General features: G+C 45.1%; 1 protein-coding gene across 11 annotated transcripts in view; it reads right to left on the reverse strand.

Moving 5' to 3' along the window:
- TBXAS1 (thromboxane A synthase 1) overlaps window positions 1-21,658 on the reverse strand; it is a 402,124-nt gene that overhangs the window by 142,063 nt on the left and 238,403 nt on the right. For all 11 annotated transcript variants that reach the window (XM_053257591.1, XM_053257594.1, XM_053257596.1 and 8 more), the window contains one exon: window positions 809-925. In XM_053257591.1, coding sequence (XP_053113566.1) covers window positions 809-925 — 117 coding nt within the window. The remainder of the gene's footprint in view (window positions 1-808; window positions 926-21,658) is intronic.

The raw sequence follows: 21,658 nt of genomic DNA on the forward strand, positions 1-21,658 counted from the left end.
GAACTTAAGAACAGAAGAACAGTCCTGCTGGATCAGTCCCAAGGCTCATCTAGTCGAGCATCCTGTTTCACACAATGGCCTACCAGATGCGGCTGGAAACCTTCAGGCAGGAGTTGAGGGCATGCCCTCTCTCCTGCTGTTACTCCCCTGCAACTGGTACTCAGAGGCATCCTGCCTTTGAGGCTGGAGGTGGCCCACAGCCCTCCAACTAGTAGCCGTTGATAGACCTCTCCTCCATGAAGTTATCCAAACCCTTCTTAAAGCCATCCAGGTTGTTGGCTGTCACCACATCTTGTGGCAGAGAATTCCACAAGTTGATTATGTGTTGTGTGAAAAAGTACTTCCGTTTGTTGGTCCTAGATTTCCTGGCAATCAATTTCATGGGATGACCCCTGGTTCTAGTGTTATGTGTGAGAGAGAAGAATTTCTCTCTATCGACTTTCTCCACACCATGCATGATTTTATAGACCTCTATCATGTCTCCCCGCAGTCGTCTTTTTTCTAAACTATGAAGCCCCAGGTGTTGTAGCCTTGCCTCATAAGGAAGGTGCTCTAGTAGGCCCCTGATCATCTTGGTTGCCTTCAGGAGTGGCCAACTTGAGGCTCTCCAGCTGCTGCTTCCCCAAAGCAGCAATGACTTCACATAGGCAAATCAGTGAGGCATCAACAGTTTGGCAGGGGATGACTGACAGTCATTCATTACTTGGTTATTTAAACACAGCACACTCTGGGAAATATCCAGCATAAGAGAAAGGAAAAGAAAAGCCTCTTGTGTAAGGAACAGCAACACCTGCTTAGCGCATCTTACCTCTTTCATATTTGCAGCACTGAAGGCTGGGGTCAACTGGCTTCGGACAGCTTCCCATCTCTCATCACGCAGGCCGAGAAGGCTGTTCTCAACTGGCTTAGGAACCAAGCTTGGAACCTAATTAGAGATAAAGGCAAGCCAGTATCTTAAAAATCTACCACTTTCAATTTTAACTAATTAACTATTGCCAAGCATGTGAAAGACAGATTAAATCATGAAAAAAGAAGAGAAGGGCAGCATTCAGATTCTACTTGGCAGCTTCCCAGTCTCTTGTGCAGTGCATAGGATGATACTGGAAATGCTGAAAAGGTCCCAGAAAAAGGCATCTTTTTCTTGGGGCTCTCCTGTGAATTTGGAAGCCAATCAAGCTGCTAGCACAGCTCATTTTGATCCAATAGCAGGCCTTCCTCTGCCATGCAGTTGACTAAGAAAACATTTTTAAAAGTTGTATAGTTCTGTGATCTTTACTTGAGACTCTCCCTGAATATTTAGGGATGAACAGGCTGCTGTTTTACTAATCTGTTTTCATTTTTATATGATGTTTTGTTATGTTGTGTGTGTGTGTGTGTGTGTGTGTGTGTGTGTGTGTGTGTGTGTGTGTGTAAAAATCAGACTTGCTCAACTCTGGCCTGCCAACTGTTTTTGGACTACAACTCCCATAATCCCCAGCCACAGTGGTCTATAGCCAGGGATCATGGGAGTGGTAGGCCAACATCAGCAAGAGGGCCAAAGTTGAGCAGCCCTGATTTTTAGGTAGACCGATACACACACACAGGCCACCTTGAACATTTTCAGAATGGAAAGGAAAGGCAAAATCTTAAAATAAATAAAAATGAAAGTGACGAGGAATTATTAAGCATTCAGAGGCAAGGCATGAAACTATTGTTTTCACAGCTACTTGTAAAATGTAATTTCGTGAACACATGCAGTAACGTCTGCCTATTCGTTAGGCAGAGGCAGCAGTTACCTAGAGACATATCCTAGAGACATACCTGGAAAAGCATTGTGCATGCACACACAGAAACATACTACAAAATACTAATAGTGACTTAAGTCAGCTAAATTTTCACTTTTAACTCTTTAGGAATTTTTACATAGGATAACATCCTTTAATCTGAAATGCATAACTTGTGAACATTTTTAAAGGAAGTTAGAAAGAGGAGAGCTAATTTTAAATAGAAGAACATTTAGCTTTCACACTTGAATGCAGGAAACTGAGTTAAGTGTCAGCTTGTGTGAAAAAGCCTTTGAAACTGTTTCGTTAATTGGATATAAAACCAAGCCAGGACTGTTTGGCAGCCTAAAAAGCAACTCTGCACATCTGAGAGGTACACCCCAGGAATTTTGCAGTATAGTACTCGGGAAGCTGTGTCATAAATCCCAGATCATGCATATGTGTGATCCGATAGTAGCCCCTGAGTATACTCTGCAAGACAGCAGATCCTGGCATACACTTCCCAGATTTCTCACTGCCATCCCTAAAAATACTGGTATCCTACTTAGCTACACAGCCACCTAATGGTGCAGCAGGGAAGCAACCTGCCTAGAGAGCAGGAGGCTGTGGATTCAAATCCCCGCTGGTGTTTTTCCCAGAATATGGGAAACTCCTATATCGGGCAGCAGCGATATAGGAAGATGTGGAAAGGCATCCTCTCATACTGTGCAGGAGATGGCAATGGTAAATCCCTCCTGTATTCTACCAAGAAAACGACATGGCTCTGTGGTTGCCAGGAGTCGACACCGACTCAACGGCACAACCTTAGTTAGCTACACAGATCGCATTATTCTGAGTCAGACCGTTGGTTCAACTAGTTGAGTATAATGACTGGCAGTGGCTCTTCAGGTGAGTTCTTCCCAGCCTTACCTGGAAATGTCAGGGATTGAACCTGGGGCCTTCTGCATGCAAAGCAGATGCCCCATTGAACTATAGTCCTTTCCTGAGCTAGGTGGTTTTTAAGGGAAGAAGCTGGATAACGGATACCAAACAGAATATAGTATGTTTGTCACACTTTCCTTATCTCTAGTGCATATACTTTTGCTGCTAGATGCATCACCTGTGTATGTTATAGCTTTCCCGGAACAAGGACAAAAATTGAGTTTGGTACACGAATGAGCTGGAAATGTCTCAGTGAAAGATGAAGTGTCTTAGATGCAGAAAGGACATAATAAATGCTGCAAGCGAGCATTTTTGATCAGGGCAGGAGCTCTGCCAGATCGTTTCCTTCCCAAGCCACTTCTTTCAAATCAAATGCAATCAGGTAATGCTCAGGTTGTCTCAATGTTTCCCCATATTTCTACTCCTTTTTTCCATCCTGGAGATGTGTGTGTAGTAACTGCTGAATTGTGTTGCTGCTTGTGTGTGAATTTTTAAAAATTGAAATGTATAATCTCTCTCACTATATGTGTGTGTCTGTTTAAACAAAGTTGTCATATCATTAAGAAATGCAATCCAAGCATACACTATTTATCAAAAGCTTATCTTAATATCACGAAAAACTGTGAGACTCCATTTAATGCTCAATATTGATTATGAACCAACGTTTTCTTATTAACAGCAAATCATCTAGAGAGGTCCGGTTACGGACGAGGCCTTCTCTGTGGCTACCCCAGAGCTTTGAAATGTGCTCCCTGCTGAAATAAGAGCATGTTCTTCTCTGTTTGTTCTTAGGAGGACCCTGAAGCTGTACCTATTTTCCCAGGCTTTTAACTGAAATCTAATTTTTAAGTTTTAATGTGTTTTTATTATTTATTATTTATTCGATTTCTATACTGCCCTTCCAAAAATGGCTGAGGGCAGTTTACACAGAGAAATAATAAATAAATAAGATGGATCCCTGTCCCCAAAGGGCTCACAATCTAAAAAGAAATAGAAATAGATTGCTGGCAGATACCAGCAACCGCCACTGGATGGATGCTGTGCTGGGGTTGGATAGGGCCAGTTACTCTCCCCCTGCTAAATAAAGAGAAACACCACGTTAAAAGGTGCCTCTTTGCCAAATCAGCAGGGGTTAATTGTTATTTTTATCTGTTTTATGAATTTTATATGTTTTATCTTTTATATTATGTTTTAATCTGTACACCGCCTAGAGATTTCTATATTAGGTGGTATAGAAATCCAATAAATAAAGCAGATGACGGTTGCCACCTGAATATTCAGCTGGTCATTTCCTTCAAACCCCACCTTTTCTGTGAAGTCTTTAACTCAATTCATTTTAATCCTACTGTAACCAAAGTATATTATAACATGCATGGCTGGATGGAACACAAAATTCATTTTATTTGTACCCCACATGTATCTTGTATAACTAAAGCAGCAAACTACATTTTATCAATTAAAATGGCACACTTCATCCATTAATCAGTGGGCTGCAGTGGAGCACAGAAACCTGAAATCCCTGCTCTGCTAGTCAGGCTTGCCTGGACTACACACACAGAGGAAGGAGATGAGATGAGATGAGATGACAGAATGTATGGCCCCACTTCAGGCTGCAGGGCGGGGGTGTAATTCTCCATGTAAAAGTATCCCTGCAAAGAGAAAACTATTCCAGCAGGTGGAGAGTTCTATTCCAGTTCTTTGCATGCTGCACCTGTTTCCTCTTTTGCAAGGAGTTTTAATGGAGCGTTTAAAATTGTGATCCCCAACCTTCAATCTGAAGTGGTACCCACCCACCCCCGAGAGACAGATCGATCCCTCCCTCCCTCCCTCTCCCTCAGCATGAATGGTACACAGAATACTGTTTTCACTCTGGGGATGATGGAGGCCCAGTCAGTCCCTGGCAAGAAAAGATACTCTGCCCAAAGGTAGGAAGCCTTTTGCTGCCAGAGGGGGAAGGGATGGCAGGGAGGTATCCTGCCGCCCCAAATGCTTGCTAAACGGACATGCGCCAGCAGGGGACAAGCGGAGAGAGAGGTAGGTACACCCTCCCCCCGCCCTTAAAGGGATCCCCACCCCAGCACCCGAACCGCCCCAAGAATGGCCTCCGGACCGGTCCGAGCACATCACTATCTGCTGGAGCCTGGAGCACTCTCTGCCTAATGCCAACTGACTGACGCTACACAGAAAAACAGAACAAGCTGCCTTCTATTGAGTCAAACCATTGGTTCATCTAGCTCAGTATTGTCCATACTGACCAGCAGCGGCTCTCCAAGTTTTCAGGTAGGAGGTGTTCCCAGTCCTACCTGGAGGTTTTTTACATGGGGCTTTTAAAGCCCTTTAACTTGCATCTTCTCCGGAATGGAGGGGGTGTGTTCACATAGCGGCCAGATTTACCCAAAGTCTCCCGAAGTCCCTGCAAGTTATCGGGGAGCAGTTCACACACAATTCGGGGTTTTCACTGCATGTTAGAGTGTAGCCCGATTTATATCCCGTTTTTTAAAAAAAACACTATTTGCATCAGGGTTTTTTTTTTTTACAACTTTGAGTTCATAGTAGAGCCTCTTACAAACACGCGGTAAAACCCGCTGTGTGTAAAGGTCCCTGGAGATACCAGGGATTGAACCTGGGACCTTTTGCATGTAAGCAGATGCACTACCACTGAGCTATGGCCCCATCCCATAAGGGGCATACCTTACAGCAGACAGGGCTTATATGTAGTCACCCATCCAATGCAAATCAAAGTGAACCCTGCTTAGCAAAGAGTTAACTACCACAAGGACAACTCTCCACCCCATATTAAGGCATTAAAATCTTCAGGATTGCATTCAAAGGTCACTTTGAGACTCCAGGCCACTCCTGGAGGGTTGGCAACCCTACCACATTGGTAACTTCCTGGGGAGCCTTGGAGCAAAGGAAAGAAGAAGCAGTGGTGGTGGCTGCCGGTGCTTTGGAAGCCTTCACATCCACCGCTCAAGGTGGATCAAGTCCTCAAGGATTCAAGCAGAACATGCACAAATCATCATAGACTCCTTTCAGGGTGAGCAATGGAAATGTATACCTAAGTTTGCGCTTTGCTTGCTCAGTATCAGCAACCTCACAGTTTTGTTTTGAGGAGAAGAGTTACGACTTGTGATGAATTCCTTTACAAAGCACTTCTTGCACAGTCCTCGAAGGATAAGCCTGTTTGCTGCTTCCTTGTACTGGGTTGCATCAGTTTTCATCAACAATCTGGACTCTGAGAACAAGATGGCAGTGAAGTTTACAGAATTTCCCTTGATTCCCTTACAGCAGGCTTTGTCTTTAGCAAATCACAGTGAAGAACTGAACCAAGATACGCCATGAAATCTAGGGCCTGTAATGGCCATCTCATCACAAGCCTTCTTCCTTTCTAAGCTGAAAGTGTGAACACACTTTCTAACTTGGCAAGGAGCCCTGCTAACTTGGCAAAGAGGCACCTTTTAACGTGGTGATGCTCTTTATTTAGCAGGGAGAGAGTAACTGGCCCTATCCACCCCCAGCAAAGTACCTCCAGGGACTGTTGCTGGTGTCTATCTTATGTTTCTTTTTAGATTGTCAGCCCTTTGGGGACAGGGATCCATCTTATTTATTTATTATTTCTCTGTGTAAACTACCCTCAGCCATTTTTGTAAGAGCAGTATAGAAATCGAATAAATAAATAATAAACACACAATCTGACAAACGGAACAAGACGAGTTCCGTCTATAGACCTATATCTTAACATATTACCCCTAATATAAGGCGTCCATTGCATAAGGAACAGTCTTAGGGCTGCTTTCTGTTACTTGCAACTGCCATGCCCAGCAGTGTAGTTATGTTTAGGCCGGCCCCTGGGTGAGAGATGAAGCGGTCCCTGCCACCTGGCTGCCCACTTGCCACTGCCGGCTGATCTCCCTTTGTTGGGCCACAACATGTCTAATGATGTCACCGTTGCTGCACAAGCACATTGCCTCATCCCAGTGAGAACAGGCACTGGTGTAGTCACTGGAGCGTATCATGGTTCAGCAAAGGGACGCAGACTGGTGGTGGCCAGAGGGCGGGAGGGTGCACCCGGCGGCTCATGTGCAGCCACATCAGCTGCCCTTATAGCTACATGCCTGGCCATGCCCATGTCAGAAGATGCATGTCTATGCCACTTTAGAATGAACAGAGACATCTGTTTCCCAAGAGATGGGTTTCAGGAGAAAAATCTCAAATGCCAGTTGGTCAAATACATGCTATGATTGTTCTCACAACCAGCCCTACCTGGGTAAGACAGGGCAAGCCCAGGTAGGGCTGGTCATCCGCAGCTCCGGGATTGCTCCCGGATCAGCAACCCAGGCTTAAAGTGAGGTAGGAGGACAGGCACACACCTCCTACCTCACTCAGCGGCCGTATGGAGCTCCACGCTGCTGACAGCTGCTCCCAGTTTGCTGGTAGTCGTCTTTATCAAAGAGCCAGGGGGAGGGAGTGGGCAGGCAACATGGAGCTTTCCCAATGCACTGTGCTGCTTGTGTGGTGCATTGTAGGATTCCTGGTGGCCGCGGCTTGCTTCTCTCATCCCAGTCACTGCTGGGCTTGCCACCATTCTGCTCATGTAGGCGTGCAAGCAGCAGAGCCCAACGTAGGCGCTAATCATGCGGGAGGGAGCAGGTCGGTTCCTGCCTTCCCAACCACAAACTCCACTTTGGTTGTGAGAATGACCTTGTTTTCTCGTTTGGGCAGGAAAACTGATATGTGCTTCACTAGCCTAAGGTGACGAAGAAGTGTACATTTTACTTATACCAGGCCTGCTCAAATTAGCACCCTCCCCAGCTGTTTTTGGACTAAAACTCCCACAATCCGCAGCCACAGTGGCCAATAGCCAGGGATTATGGGAGTTGTGGGCCATCATCTCCAGGAGGGATGGAGTTGAGCAGCCCTGACTTAAACCCAGATGGGCCAAAGTTACTCAAAATGTTTGCAAGCAGTTCAGAAACAGAGGTAATGAAATGAGTGCCAGGCGTGCGCTAGTGTCATCCCATTTACCCCACAAACAGTGGCTGAAGTGAGCTCAGGCAATTTAAAACCACTCCACATTCAGGTGATTCCAAGCCTAATGCTACTGCCACCACTGGCAATAAAGGGTCCGATAAAAGATAACTGCGGTGGAGTGGGGCAACTGAAGATACTGTGGCAACAAGAATGTGACTTTGTTCTGATAGAAATAATTTCAGGATGCTAGACTCGCTTCCATTTAACTCCCATGTTGCTAATAATGGTAGTAAGTGCCATAGACTATATAACATTATAATAAAAAGAACTGAAAAATTAAATAAGTCATAGCAGACTGTGTAAAATACAGATACTAATAAAGAAGAGAAGATGAATGAAGAAGTACATATTAATGCCAAGATTTTCAAAGGAGGGTGATTTAATTTTTTAAATTCAAACTTAGGAATCCAAAAGGTGGTCACATTTCAGCTAAGTTAAATGTGATGCGAGTCACAGTACTTAATTAATAGTCTGTTGTTTCCAGAAAATGTTGATTTGAGGTCAGGATATCTGGACTTTAAACTCCCGTTTCCGCAGTACTCCATCACTTCTCAATCAATGTGAAAAGTACTTCAACCTCCATGGTGAGTCAATCAGACTTTGCCGTCTATTGCTACTATATGGCAGCTGTCAGTCTTCTCAAAACAATGACCTTGTAGACCCCGGTTACTGTTGCCTCTGGTGCCTGAAGAGCACAATCCTGGCTTGACAGGCCCTGCCACAGGGATATCTGTTAAGTTCTATGGAAGTGTCATAAATAATGCTCTGCTCCTCATGCTCACACTTGTTCTGGAGCTTTAGGACTCATTGATCATCATAGGTTTGCATGCTAGCACAGAGTCAGTGATATCAGCCAGAGGTAACTACAGTATTTGTTGATGCCAGCATCTCTCAAATCACACTTAGAAATGTCCTTATAGCAATGCTTTGGGCCATCTCTTGGTCTCTTAGCACTGTCTGTCATAATGCTATCTATCATTTTCTCTGGCGGCTGAAGAGTACCAAAGACCTGGCACTTTGGTATACATCCATCTTGTCTTCTGTGCATTATGTTCTTTGAGAAGACTCATGATGCCTGGTAATTTGGCAAAGATGTCTGGAATGGTGAACTTAGGTGGCAAGAAAACTAAGGATGAGTTAGCAAAAATGGATACCTCTGAGCTTCTTCTTTTATCTATTAGAAGTGAGCTACCATGTCTCACTGCCACAGAGCAAGATACTGAGATTTCTACTCGTCTGGCAGACATGACTCCAGACATGTCACCTGCCTAAAATGGAGGCTGCTTTCTCAGTGGATTTTGTAGGACAAGCCATCAGTCATTATTGAGTGACATTGAGTTATTTCCACTTCTCCAAGAGGAGTATTATCTAGGATTGCCATAAGCACACCTTGTCACACGACTATGATTTTTAGCAGCTATTGTGAGTGAAGACACACATGCATGCATGTGCAAGACAATTCATGAAGTGTGTAGCTGCTTCTACTTTGCGGATGTCAAGCACAGCCTTATGTGTAAACAGGTGACAATGTGCCATACTTTGGTCTTGCTGCTTAGACTGACAAAGTTGTATGGCTTGCCATCTGTCTTGATGTTTGCCCTCAAATAATTTATCAGCGATGAAAAGCTGTTTCTGTGCAAACAAGAACTTTCTACAAAATACTCATGATGGCAAATGTTCAAAAAAAAAAAAATCAAACATCCATTCAAAATTAAACTAACAACTACAGTTAACAGATCGGATCGGTAACAGGAAAGCTGCAGCAGTGAGAGTTCTATTTCAAAAGATAAAGAGGCTCTTCTCACGTGCAGGCAAAACTGGGCTAATGAAGCCAAGCCCAGTCTTGCCCGTGCATGAGAACCGCCGGGATCATGCCCAACAGGGCCGTATCTAGGATGGGCAGGCAGGGCACATGCCCTGGGCACCACTTCAAGGGGGGACGCCATTTTTTTAAATTAAAAAAGTTTTTTAAAATGGCTGCTGAAAACAAAATAGCCACTGCACATTCTCAAATGGCCTCTGTGAGGCCCTAGGCCATGCCAGGCCTTGCAGAGGCCATTTGAGCATGCGCAATGGCCATTTTGTTTTCAGCAGCCATTGTTTTAAAAAGTTTTTTTTTAATGGCCACTGCACATGCTCAAATGGTCCCTGTGAGGCCCTAGAGGCCATGGGGGGAAGGGAAACCTTTGCAGAGCCCCTCCCCCCATGGCCTTTAGGAAGCCCCCCGAAGGGGCTACAGGTATTTTTTTAAAAAAATTAATATAATATAAGTCACTGTACACATATTTAGTTTGGCACCATGTACAGAGAATCAGGGCTTGTGAATACTGAGCTGAAGCTTATGAACTAGGATTGTATTCATTTGCTCTTTCTTTTCTTCTTGTGATAAGTGAGTTAAATGTGATGTCTTAATTATATGGCTATTAATGGTGAGTTTGTCTTTGAATCAGTGTGAAATCCTTAGTATTAAGGCAACTGGGATTTTCTTGCCCTAGGCGCTTTCCCCCCTAGATACACCTCTGGTGCCTGATCCCCGCAGTGCCTCCGTGGCAAAGCAGCGAAGCCAGCCAGCCTCTTAAACAAGGTTAAGAGAGCAAGTACTCTCTCAACCCTGTTTTGCGTCCCGGCATCAGGAGGCTCCCTATAATGCCCCACGCACTCACGTGGTGCATTGTGGGAGTTCTGGGGGCTTCCCGGCCACCAAACCTCATGGCTGCCAGTAGTCGCTGGCAAATGTCTGGGCGAGCAATTTGCTTGCCCAGCAAGAAGACCAGGATCATCTGTGGGGGCAGGTAAGCATTTTAAGGCTTCCTCCCCTGCAGTGTAGAACCCGTGATCGTGAGAAAGGACTCAATGGCTGAAAATGCCTGCTGGGATTGGTAAAATGAAAGGCAAACAGCAATGGGGCGAGGCAACTACATTCAACAGGACACACCACATTCTCAGTGCTACCACAGAAAAGATCCCACCCTCAGTCATTCTTGCTGCCCTTGGCCACACCGTGACACCTTACAATCATTGGATGTAAATTGAGATCCAGTCCTATTTTTGCATTAAAACTGTCAAGAAGAACCACCTTTTAATTTGTTGGTATATATTCAAACATGGCAAAAAATATATAAGGGATTGCATGACAAAACAGCAGCAAAATGGGTGAGACCGTGCAAAAATAATGGTAATGATAGCAATAGGAATTGATAACACTCCCAAAACATACAGCACTATCAAAACTCTTGTTCATAAGAAGAATCCAACCTATACATTATTGTGACAAAATCCAAACACTTTCAATGTTGTGAAAATATCCATTATTATTTTTTTGAGTATATACAAAAAAAAGACCTCAAAGGGTTTTTGATATACAAATCACTTAAACTTTAACTGCATAAATACAATGAGTGTGAATAGTACATAATGAACGTAGGTCCTGAACATCCAAATAATCAATTGGTACAGGAGAGTCTTGTTCTCAATGAAAAAAAACTGCAAAAGTTCCAATTGCAGAAGTTGCAAGTGCAATAGCTAGTCAGCAAATCTGTACACAAATGTCTGTCTAAAGCAGAGCTGTCTAAAGCAGAGCTGATGGGCGAACCCGGGAAATTCTCCAGCCCATTTCGAACATTCTTCATCAGAGCTGCAAAGCTTCTGGAACACACATACACACCATTAAAGCAAGATCCACCCTGGTTGCATATGAATGGGAGACTGCATGTGTGAGTACTGTAAGATTATGTTATTATGCTCACATTTCTAGAAGCTTTGCTTCTGTCTAATAAAGCTCTGCTTTAGACAGACATTTGTGTACAGATCTGCTGACTAGCTATTGCACTTGCAACTTCTGCAATTGGAACTTTTGCAGTTTTTTTTCATTGAGAACAAGACTCTCCTGTACCAATTGATTATTTGGATGTTCAGGACCTACGTTCATTATGTACTATTCACACTCATTGTATTTATGCAGTTAAAGTTTAAGTGATTTGTATATCAAAAACCCTTTGAGGTCTGTTTTTTGTATATACTCAAAAAAATAATAATGGATATTTTCACAACATTGAAAGTGTTTGGATTTTGTCACAATAATGTATAGGTTGGATTCTTCTTATGAACAAGAGTTTTGATCGTGCTGTATGTTTTGGGAGTGTTATCAATTCCTATTGCTATCATTACCATTATTTTTGCATGGTCTCACCCATTTTGCTGATATATTCAAACATGTCAAGCAGGGCAGTGAAAACCCGAACTTGGTCTGAGCTTTGTAAGTGAGGGCAGTTACAACAGGGCCTTCAGCAACTGATACCTGGAGTGAGATAATGTTCTCAGGTATTCCCATGGTAATCCCGATGTTTTGCATCCAAAGGCTGCTGTTCACAAAGCCTGTACCAAATTCACAATGCTCACCAGTAAAGACTGCCATATATTTAGAGCTATAGCTGGCTCTATGCAGACAGTCCAGGTTGTAAGCCAGTGCCTTTCCCTGCAGTGCTGCAGTATTGACGTTCAATTTATGCATTCATAATCAATCTGCTGTCTTGCAAGTATTCTCAGTCACTTAACTCGCAGGTCTTCAGCTATTCTGGGACACATTGCCCTGACATTCCAGCTTGCACGCTTAAAAGTTTTATGAACAGAGATGCTTGGGCCTTTCCCATAATCTTTCCCTGGTAGGAAGAAGTAATTCACTGCACTATAGTAGAAGGAACTAGATCTCCCTATTATCATCCAGGCCCCAAATGCCAAAAAATATGAGGATTTATATGCTATACTCTTGCCAGGTCTGCTCTGAAATGTCTTATGAGTATGTTATGCTAGCACATGTGCCTCCTCATCCATTCTAATGCTCCTGCTAAGAGACAATTAGAATACATGTTTTTGCACTCTTGTTGCCAGTGGGAAAAGATTTAGTGCATAAATGTCACACTGAAGAGGAAACTGAATGAGGCTATTCTCATGAACAAGCAAAACCGGGCTAAGGGAGCCCAGCCTGGTTCTGTTCACTCGTGAGAACCAGCGGGCTCAAGGGAGAGCTCGGTGGCTCCACGGCAGCAAGCCTCCCTATTTAGCCACCCTCTTAAACAAGGCTAACAGAGCGAGCGCACCATTAACCTCATTTTTCTGGTTGTGTGTCTGCTGCATCTGCTTGCAGCCATGGCGGACACACTTGGGGAGGGGGTGGAGAGGGAGGGAGGGAGGGAGGGAGGGGGAAGGGGATCCCAGGAATGCAGGGATGTGCAACAAAACTGGTTTGTCCGGTTCGGTTTGAATTCGAACCGGGTTCGAACCAGGAGGTTCGGTTTTGGTTTTGCTCGAAACACCCCCCCCCCCCGGCTCAGTTTGAATTCAAACCAGTTTGAACCCCCAAAAGTAGGTGGGGTGGTAGCTGGCACCCATGGGTACCTACCACCCAAGCTCTAAACAATCAGATATTTGTACGCTTTTTAATGATTTTTCCCCCTCATAGGTATAATGGGACTTGAACCAGCCCATTATTCCCTATTGTGAAGCACCCATGGGTGCCAACAACCATCCAAACCCTGAAGCAATTGGATACTCCTATGATTTTTTATGAATATTTGAAATATTTTTAATTATTTTTCTCATAGTATAATATGACCTGAACCAGCCCATTACCCCCTATTGTGGAGCACCTAGGGGCACAAAAGTGGGGTGGGTGGTAGGCACCCAGGGGTGCCTACCACCCACAAAACCCCAAGGCAATTGGACACTCCTCCAATTATTGGTAAATTTAAAAAGTATTTTTTGATTCCTCATAGGGAATAATGAGGATTGCAGCAAATGTATAGCTTCACGTCGGGGGAGGGGGGAGGAGTGGCCTAGAGCAGAGTGTGAGTGGATTCATGGTTTGTCATTGAAAATCTCATATGCTACCATAGAATCTACACTCAGAACACCTCAGCAACAACAAAACCCAGTACCCCATGGGTTAGCAACCCATGGGGGTTGTTGGCACCCTCTGTGCACTACACCACCACTCACTCTGGGACACCCCAGCAACCCCAAGTGCAGTTATGGGGCTGCTGACACCTCCATGCTTCTTTATGGAGAAAAAACCGTAAAGACTCACAAACTTCAAAAATCACTTAAAAACCAGCCCTTTGCCCAATCCCTTTCAAATAATTCTGGTAGCTTCCTTGCCCCACTTGGGAACTACCACCCACCACACTCTGCTCTAGGCCACCCCTTTCCCCCCGACGTGAAGCTACACATTTGCAGTCCAACAACAACAAATATTTATGTACTACTTTTCAAAAAAAGTTTCCAAAGCGGTTTCCGTTGCGGTTTACAACAGCTGGAGAACCTCCGGTTCGCTGCCCCTGAACAGGTCTAGGCATTTATGTGGGCATTTATATGGGAACCCTTCTAGTATTTCTTAGGTGAAAATTTAATGCGGACTTGCAGATAAATGTTAACAATCTAACCACATCCATGTGATACTGGATGGTTCCAACGTGCCATGGCTGAGTGAGTGAGGCTCAGAAAGGCTCTTTTCATAAGGTGGTGGGGAAAGACAACCTTAAACGATACAAAATACCAACAATAAATGTTTGGAAATAAACCCATTAAGAACAGATGGCGAGCAGACATACAGAAGAAACAACAGTGCAAACGGGGGGCGGTGGGGAGCAATTACAGCAGATTGGTCTTAGCTGCTGTCCACAGGCAAACTGGATGGACTTGCCACGATGTCCATTACAACAGCACTCGGCAAATTTGCTTAGAAATGGAGCTATACAACTAGGGTGCCAACACACAAGAGCCCCTTGTTATTGTTAATAGCCATATTCAGACAGTATGCTGTACATGTGCAGAGTCCATATGTATATATTGTTGTGTGAATGACTGCATAAGAGTTCACTTGAAAAGTAAACCTGGCTACAGGTCCTTCCGAGGGATGGGGCGACACCACCCGGCACCCCGGCCCTCTGTGCTGTCAGAGAAGGCAGCTGCATGTCTGGGAGCACGGTCTCCCTGCCCGGACCAATAGAGTGGATGGTCTGAGGGGAAGGTCAGCTTTTTGAGGCTTCCTCCCTGCCCCTTCAAGCCCTTTCTCACAGATCGTCTGAGAGCACTCAAAGAGGCTATTCTCACGATGGGGGAAAACTGGGCTAAAGAAGCCCAGCCTGGTTTTTCCCCATCGTGAGAACCAGCGGCTCGTGGGCAAGCCCGGTGGTTCTCTGGCGGCTAGCCTGCCAAAGTAGCCCTCCCCTTAGCCCAGGTTAGCGGAGTGAGCGCTCTGCTAACCCAGGATTTCTGATCATATGCCACCACGGTGCGGCTCCGGGCCATGGTGGCACACGAGGAGACCCCCGCCAGGAGGCGGCAAGCAGCCTCCCGGGCTCGGGGGTCCCTCCATGATTCCCCACACACTTGCGCGGGGCATCCTGCAACTTCCAGGGACCATGTGGCCCCCGATCCCCACAGCCCCCGCTGGCTCTATGATGGAGCCGGCAGTCATGTGGGTGGCTGATCCGGCTGCCCATGGCTTCCGTGTGATCGTCTGTGGGGAGAGCAGGCTAAGCTCGCTCTCCCTGCAGAACCCCCTCCGGCTCTTCACACCAACTGTGTGAAGTGCCTCACTGTGTGAATGACAGATTTGTATGTACAGACCCACATGTACGGAAGATCCCTATGTACATACACTGTACACAGCTACCTCAACACAGCCACCATTGAATGGGGAGGGGGAGACATGTATCCCTGGGCCACCGGTGTCAGGGGTCACCAGGGAGTCCCCACTGGCCTCCTAGGGCACCCCTGCCACCGCCCCCAAGCTCCCAGCCAGTGCATGAACCACACGCTGGCTGAGAGAGGGAGACAGGCAACGTTTCTGTATTCTGATGCTGGCTACATCCCTTGAACTCATGTCAGAAACATGCTGACCCAGAGGGCATGGCCAGCGTTGAACTATGGCCTCACCAACTGCAAGAGAGTGTAGGGCAGCATAGCCATAGTCCTATGCCGGTCACGCACCCTGCATCAATATGCTTCTGACATCAGGCGCAAGGGGTGTGGCCAGAATCAGAGCACGGAAGTGCCACCTGTTGACCTCTCCTAGAGGTAGGCGGCGGGGGGACAAAGGTGGTGGCAGCAGAAGGCATTAAGGTGATAGTGGTGAGGGGCCATCACCAGCCTTCCTATGCCCCAACACAGGTTGTACATGTGCTGAACATGAGGCTATTCACACGCAAGTGCAAAACTGGGCTGAGGGAGTCCAGCCCGGTTTTGCATACATGTGTGAACCAGCGGGACTGGGTCTGATCCCGGCGGCACCATGGCAACAAAGCCGCTTGTGGAGCTACCCTTTAAAATGAGCTTAAGGGAGTGAGTGCTCCTTTAACCCTGTTTTTGTGGTTGTGTGTCAGCCACGCCTGCTTGCAGCCACAGCTGCCAGACTGCGGGGAGCCTAGGAAGGGGAGGTCCCCATGATGCAGCATGCACTTGCGCAGTGCATTTCTGGGGGCCGGGATGACACACCCCAGCCACCAGCCCTCCATGCCATGCGGCCTGGGCACATGGGAAATCACCTGGGACACGCCCAGCACAGGAGGAGTGGTCATCTGTGGGGAAGGTAAGTCTAACCCGCCTTCCCCGCAGCCTGCTCTGGAGCCCTTCTCACTGGTCGTGAGAAGAGGCTCAATATGTGAGCAGGAAACTCTGTCTTGTCGGAAGGATTCTCAGCCAATAAATTTGGGAAGGAAAGGGTAAAATAGATCCCTTTCTCCCCCCCCCCGCCCCCCAAAATTCCTGCATGGCTGGTCCTCTGCTTAACCCCTGCTAACTGGGCAAAGAGGCACCTTTTAAAGTGGTGATTCTCTTTATTTAGCAGGGGGAGAGTAACTGGCCCTATCCGTCCCCAGCACAGTACCTCCAGTGACTGTTGCTGGTGTCTAGCTTGTGTTTCTTTTTAGATTGTGAGCCCTTTGGGGACAGGGATCCATTTTGTTTATCTTATTTATTTGTTATTTCTCTGTGTGAACCGCCCTGAGGCATTTTTGGAAGGGCTGTATAGAAATCAAATAGATAGATGGATAGATAGAGCCACTCATAACTGTTTTCTCTGCTAAAAGAGAAAATAATCGTGAAATAACATGTAATATTTATAATCACTGAACAATCCCCTCTGTTCCATTGTTCACCGGCCTTCCTCTCAGTCTGAAGTCATCTGCAGCTGCCTTACCTGATTTTTTAAAAAAAATAAATCTCGGAAAGAAGGATCACAGAACTACACGTGTATGTACTTACACCCTTCAATGTATCCCACCTTGATCTTTGGAGATAAAAATGAGAAAGACAAATAAATGTGTTCAAAATGTGGTTCTTCACCATCTTTAAAAGCATCCCTGAAAAGGCTACTTTAGGACTGTGCTGCAGGCTGCAAAGGTTTTACCTGCATATGTAAAGAATCTCAAACCTGCATGAAATAAGCACTTATGCACATGCTTAAATAAAAATTCAAGGGAACCGATTATGAATTCTGTGCTCTTAAGGAATTTTAAGGGAAAGAACAGCTTCACAAATTATTTTTATCACTATCGGTTTCAGCAGAAGCAAGGAAATACAAAGCCACCTGGCTCTTAAAAATAGGGAGGAATTATATACTCCCCCCTACTCCTTTTAACATCAAAGAAAGGTGACTACAGGGTTCAGCTTGAGTTTTGTGGTAAAGTTAATAATTAGTCTTTTGAAGTGTAATTCCTACTGTTCTCTTATCAAAATGACTTTAATTGGGAAGCTTTAATATAGTTCATGTTGACAATCTAGTATTGAGATAACTGAGAATCTAGTTACTTTTTTAGTTTAAAATGCTCACTTTCCAATTCTAACAGGTGGATTGAAGTTTCAAACAAATATTAATTAATTCTGCCAGTAATCTCCAAACAAAACAAAAATCCTCCCTAGGTGAAATCTCAACATACAAGGAAGGAGGAAAAGGATTATGACCAAGGCAGGGTCAGCAAATAGCACATCTTTTGAGTAGCATATCTGCGTTCACCAAGACACTAGATGAGATAGGCCCTGGAAATGTTTGTGTTGTTTATGTTCTAGAGCAGGGGTTCTCACATTTGGGTCCCCAGATGTTGTTAGACTACAACTCCTGTCCCTTTACACCCAGCCACAAGAGCCATAGTCCCAAGGCCGGTATTCCTTGTTCTAGAGAGATCTCCACTAAAAGGAAATGCAGTCGCAGAACGGGGCTGAATGGGTCGGTATGTTCTGGCATCAGCTTCCCTTCCAAGATGGCTTTGGCTCACTTTTCTTTACCTTAGCACCTGCTTCCTCCCTCTCTGTCCCTTGTGATCCTCACCTCTTTCTGTTACCTCACCTGCTCTCTTACCTCCATTTCATCCCCACCCAAGCCCAACAGCCATGAGGAAGAAGAACTTACCCAAGAACCTTCTCCTGCATGTTTAATTATTGGAGTCCTTCTGCAAGCAGCATACAACTCTATCACCCTCTGTCAGCTGAAGGCCCCTGCTCCTTTAAGAAACTCTGTCCAGGCTCTTTTGCTGGTGCCTATGCACAGGACATGTACAGGGGCATGCACAGAACACGTCTCGCTCTAAACATGTACAGGGTGCTGTCTCCTTTCTTTCAACTCCCTCCGCAAAACCCACAATTTCTGCATGGCATTGGCTTATCATCTTGATCCTCTTTTCTTTTCTTTTTAACCTACAGCCAAGCTTTAAACATATGTACTACATGTGCCCACATTCTTCCCTTGAGGGGAAGGCAGAATTGGTGCCTTGTCATTAGTTGCAGAATTGGTTGCAGAATTTGCACAGGCAAATTCTGCAACTATGCAAATTTTGCAAAAATCTGTACTGGTCATGGGAAGAGTGAGTGAGTTGCTATCCAGGTCACTAAAGCTCTCTCTTCGTTGAAAATCTTACTCAGCCAGAGCAATGCTCATGCTTTTGCAGGTGTATTTTTGTGCCCTGGAAAGGCTGGAAGTGTGCGGGGAGAGCAGGGGTTCTTGTTTGGTTGTTGTTTTTTAAGAGGAAGCTGAGCTTGGGAACACAATCTCTGCAGTGTATACATCTCTATCAATAACTTAACAGAAATACAAAGGGGCGATTCTCACGATCAGTGGAAAGCGTGCTAAGGGAGATTAGCCTGCTTTCCACGGACCGTGGGAACCACCGGGCTCGCAGGTGAGCCCCGTTTCCCCAAAGCGGGTAACCCGCTTAAATAACCCTCCCCTTAGCCCAGGTTAGCGGAGCGAGCGCTCCACTAACCCAGCTTTTCCAATCATGTATTGTCACGGCAGAACACCATGCCACGGCAACACATGAGGAGACCCCTGTTGGAAGGCTGCAAGCAGCCTCGCGGGTCTCTCCAGCATGTCCTGCGCCCTTGCGCAGGGCATCCTGGAACTTATGGGGCCTGCATGGCCCCCGATCCCCACAGCCCCACCTGCTCCGTGATGGAGCCAGCAGTCATGTGGATGGCCAATACAGCCGCCCAGGGCTGCAGCCTTGATCGTCTGTGGGGAGAGTGGGCTAAGCCCACTCTCCCCATAGAACCCCCTCTGGCAGGTATCACTGATCATGAGACTCACCTCAAAGTGATCCACAGTACAACCACCTCAAGAGTACCTTGTCTTCAGTCCTCTTAAAGGCGGGATTCCTACAGTAGCCAGTAACCCAGCCAGATTTTGGCCATGATCACATAGTCCTTCCACACACCTGTCTTGGTGTGGCAGTACACAGAAAGTGTTCCTTGGCCGCTGTTTACTTTCAAACTTCATTAGAAAGAGGAGTTAAGCACCTTTTTAAGGAGGCTTTTTAATGCTCCATCCATCTTTGGTTATATCTGGTAGGTTCTTTAGCTTTTAGTTTTTTTATCATTCTCAGTTTTTAGCTTTTGAAATAACTTTAATCTGAACTTAATACTGATGGCGGTTTTTAACCTAATTTATAATTTGTTTACTCAGTTTGTTTAATTTTATCACTTTCATTGTATAATGTATCTATTTTATTGTTGTGAGCCGCCCTAATCAGTAGTGTACTGGAGGGGTGGGATATAAATATTTTAAATAAATAAATCCTACAGAGACCAACACTGGCCTGTGAGAATTTTTAGGCCAGTCTCTCACCCACCATCTGAAGTGTACTGAAAGACCTGTGTGCCCTGAGGGGAAGACAGGAAAGGAAGCATCCAGGCCAAGGAGCTCTTGTTATCAATTCCTGAAAAAACATCAATGGCCTGAGACATTGTTTTATATCAATAAACCTAGGAACCCAAGATTTTTTTAAAAGATAAAAATAAACACTTTTTAAATCTTCCCTAGTTTATTTTTAACATTGTAAACTGCCTTAAGCCACCTAATGCTGCAGTGGGGAAGTAACTTGCCTAGGGAGCAAGAGGTTGCCGGTTCAAATCCCCGCTGGTATGTTTCCCAGACTATGGGAATGAGTTGTTCCTTTGGCTGGCGTAAAGGACCAACTTTGACTACACACTCTTCAGAGGCATTCCAACAGTAAGAGCACAGACTTTCGGCAAGCTCCAATACGCACAATTGCAGTGCACTTTTTTACTTACATGTTGTAGGAATGGCAGTATAATTATTTTATGGAATTTCATTAGTGTTTTTATTATTGTGACTTCACATGTTTGCAATTTACATAGTGAAAATAAAATTGTGGTTTCTATGTTCATAACAGATCAGGATCTATAGAATATTATATGTGGTGGGTGGGTTGCTTTTCTCATTTCTGTTGGTTCTTTTACCCACTACAAATTCCTTGTTGTTTCGTTCCCAGACTATGGGAAACACTGATATCGGACAGCAGCAATATTGGAAGATGCTGAAAGGCATCATCCCATACTGCACGGGAGACGGCAATGGTAAACCCCTACTGTATTCTGCCAAAGAAAACCACATGGCTCTGTGGTTGCCAGGAGTCGACACCGACTCAACGGCACAACCAACCAACCAACAAACTGCCTGGGCCAAGGCAGAAAGGCAGTATATTGATGCAATGCATAAATAAATAATAACAACCACTAATAATAATATCAACAAATATTCTGAACTCTATGAGTTCATCTGCCAAGACAAGGAATGACATGAGTTCAATATGTCATTCTTTGACCCTTCCTGGCTCTAAATCCTCATTTTTTAGGCCATGACCTGTTTCCTCAATGGAAGCCTCAGTTCCCAAACATGTGAGCCTGTGTTGCTATAAGGGGCTAAGGCTGGGGTTCCTTCTGTCCTAGCTCCACCTGCCTGCTCTGGAAATCCAGATCCTGAATTCCTGGTCACTCCAAAAAAAATTTCCCCTTCCTGAGAGGAAGTGGGAGGCCCAAGCCACAAGACTTTGGGTGAACTGCATCGCTTATGGACACTGTTTCAATCGCATTCTAGTTTCTGGGGTAAGTTCGTCCACATGGCCTTGAGGCCAGACCATGCCAGTCAGTTCCTGGCAATTCGTCTTGCAATCCCAAAAATGTTCTGCTTTCCTTTGTTTTGCTACTGAATAATTCTGGTCACTTCCCAGAAGCAGATATTTTACAGGCTTGCTCAGTTTCAAAAAGCAGCATAATTTTGTGCAGCTGCATCCAAGTATTTCTGATTTAATTTGAAGCTGATCTGACTGGCCATTGAAAGGGAGATTTGTCCACTCTGCCAGCCACAATTATTAGCACTATTCAGTATTTAATCCATCTGATGTTGTTAAATCCACTTATTAGCTGGCATCAATTTAACTTTGTTGGTTAGAACAAAAACAAGTATTTTACTTCAGGAGGGGGGAAAAATCCTAACACTATTCATTATAGTTTTGCTTTTTCTGTTTATTCACAACACTGGCTACCATTTTTGCTGGAGCTGAAAATGTGGAGTTCTGGTCTCTAAGGACTATGTAGGCCAATATCTACATCTGCCCTACTCACAGCAGCCATTTTATGACTCTCATTGTTCT

Source organism: Hemicordylus capensis, chromosome 5 (assembly GCF_027244095.1).
Source record: "Hemicordylus capensis ecotype Gifberg chromosome 5, rHemCap1.1.pri, whole genome shotgun sequence".
NCBI lineage: Eukaryota > Metazoa > Chordata > Lepidosauria > Squamata > Cordylidae > Hemicordylus > Hemicordylus capensis.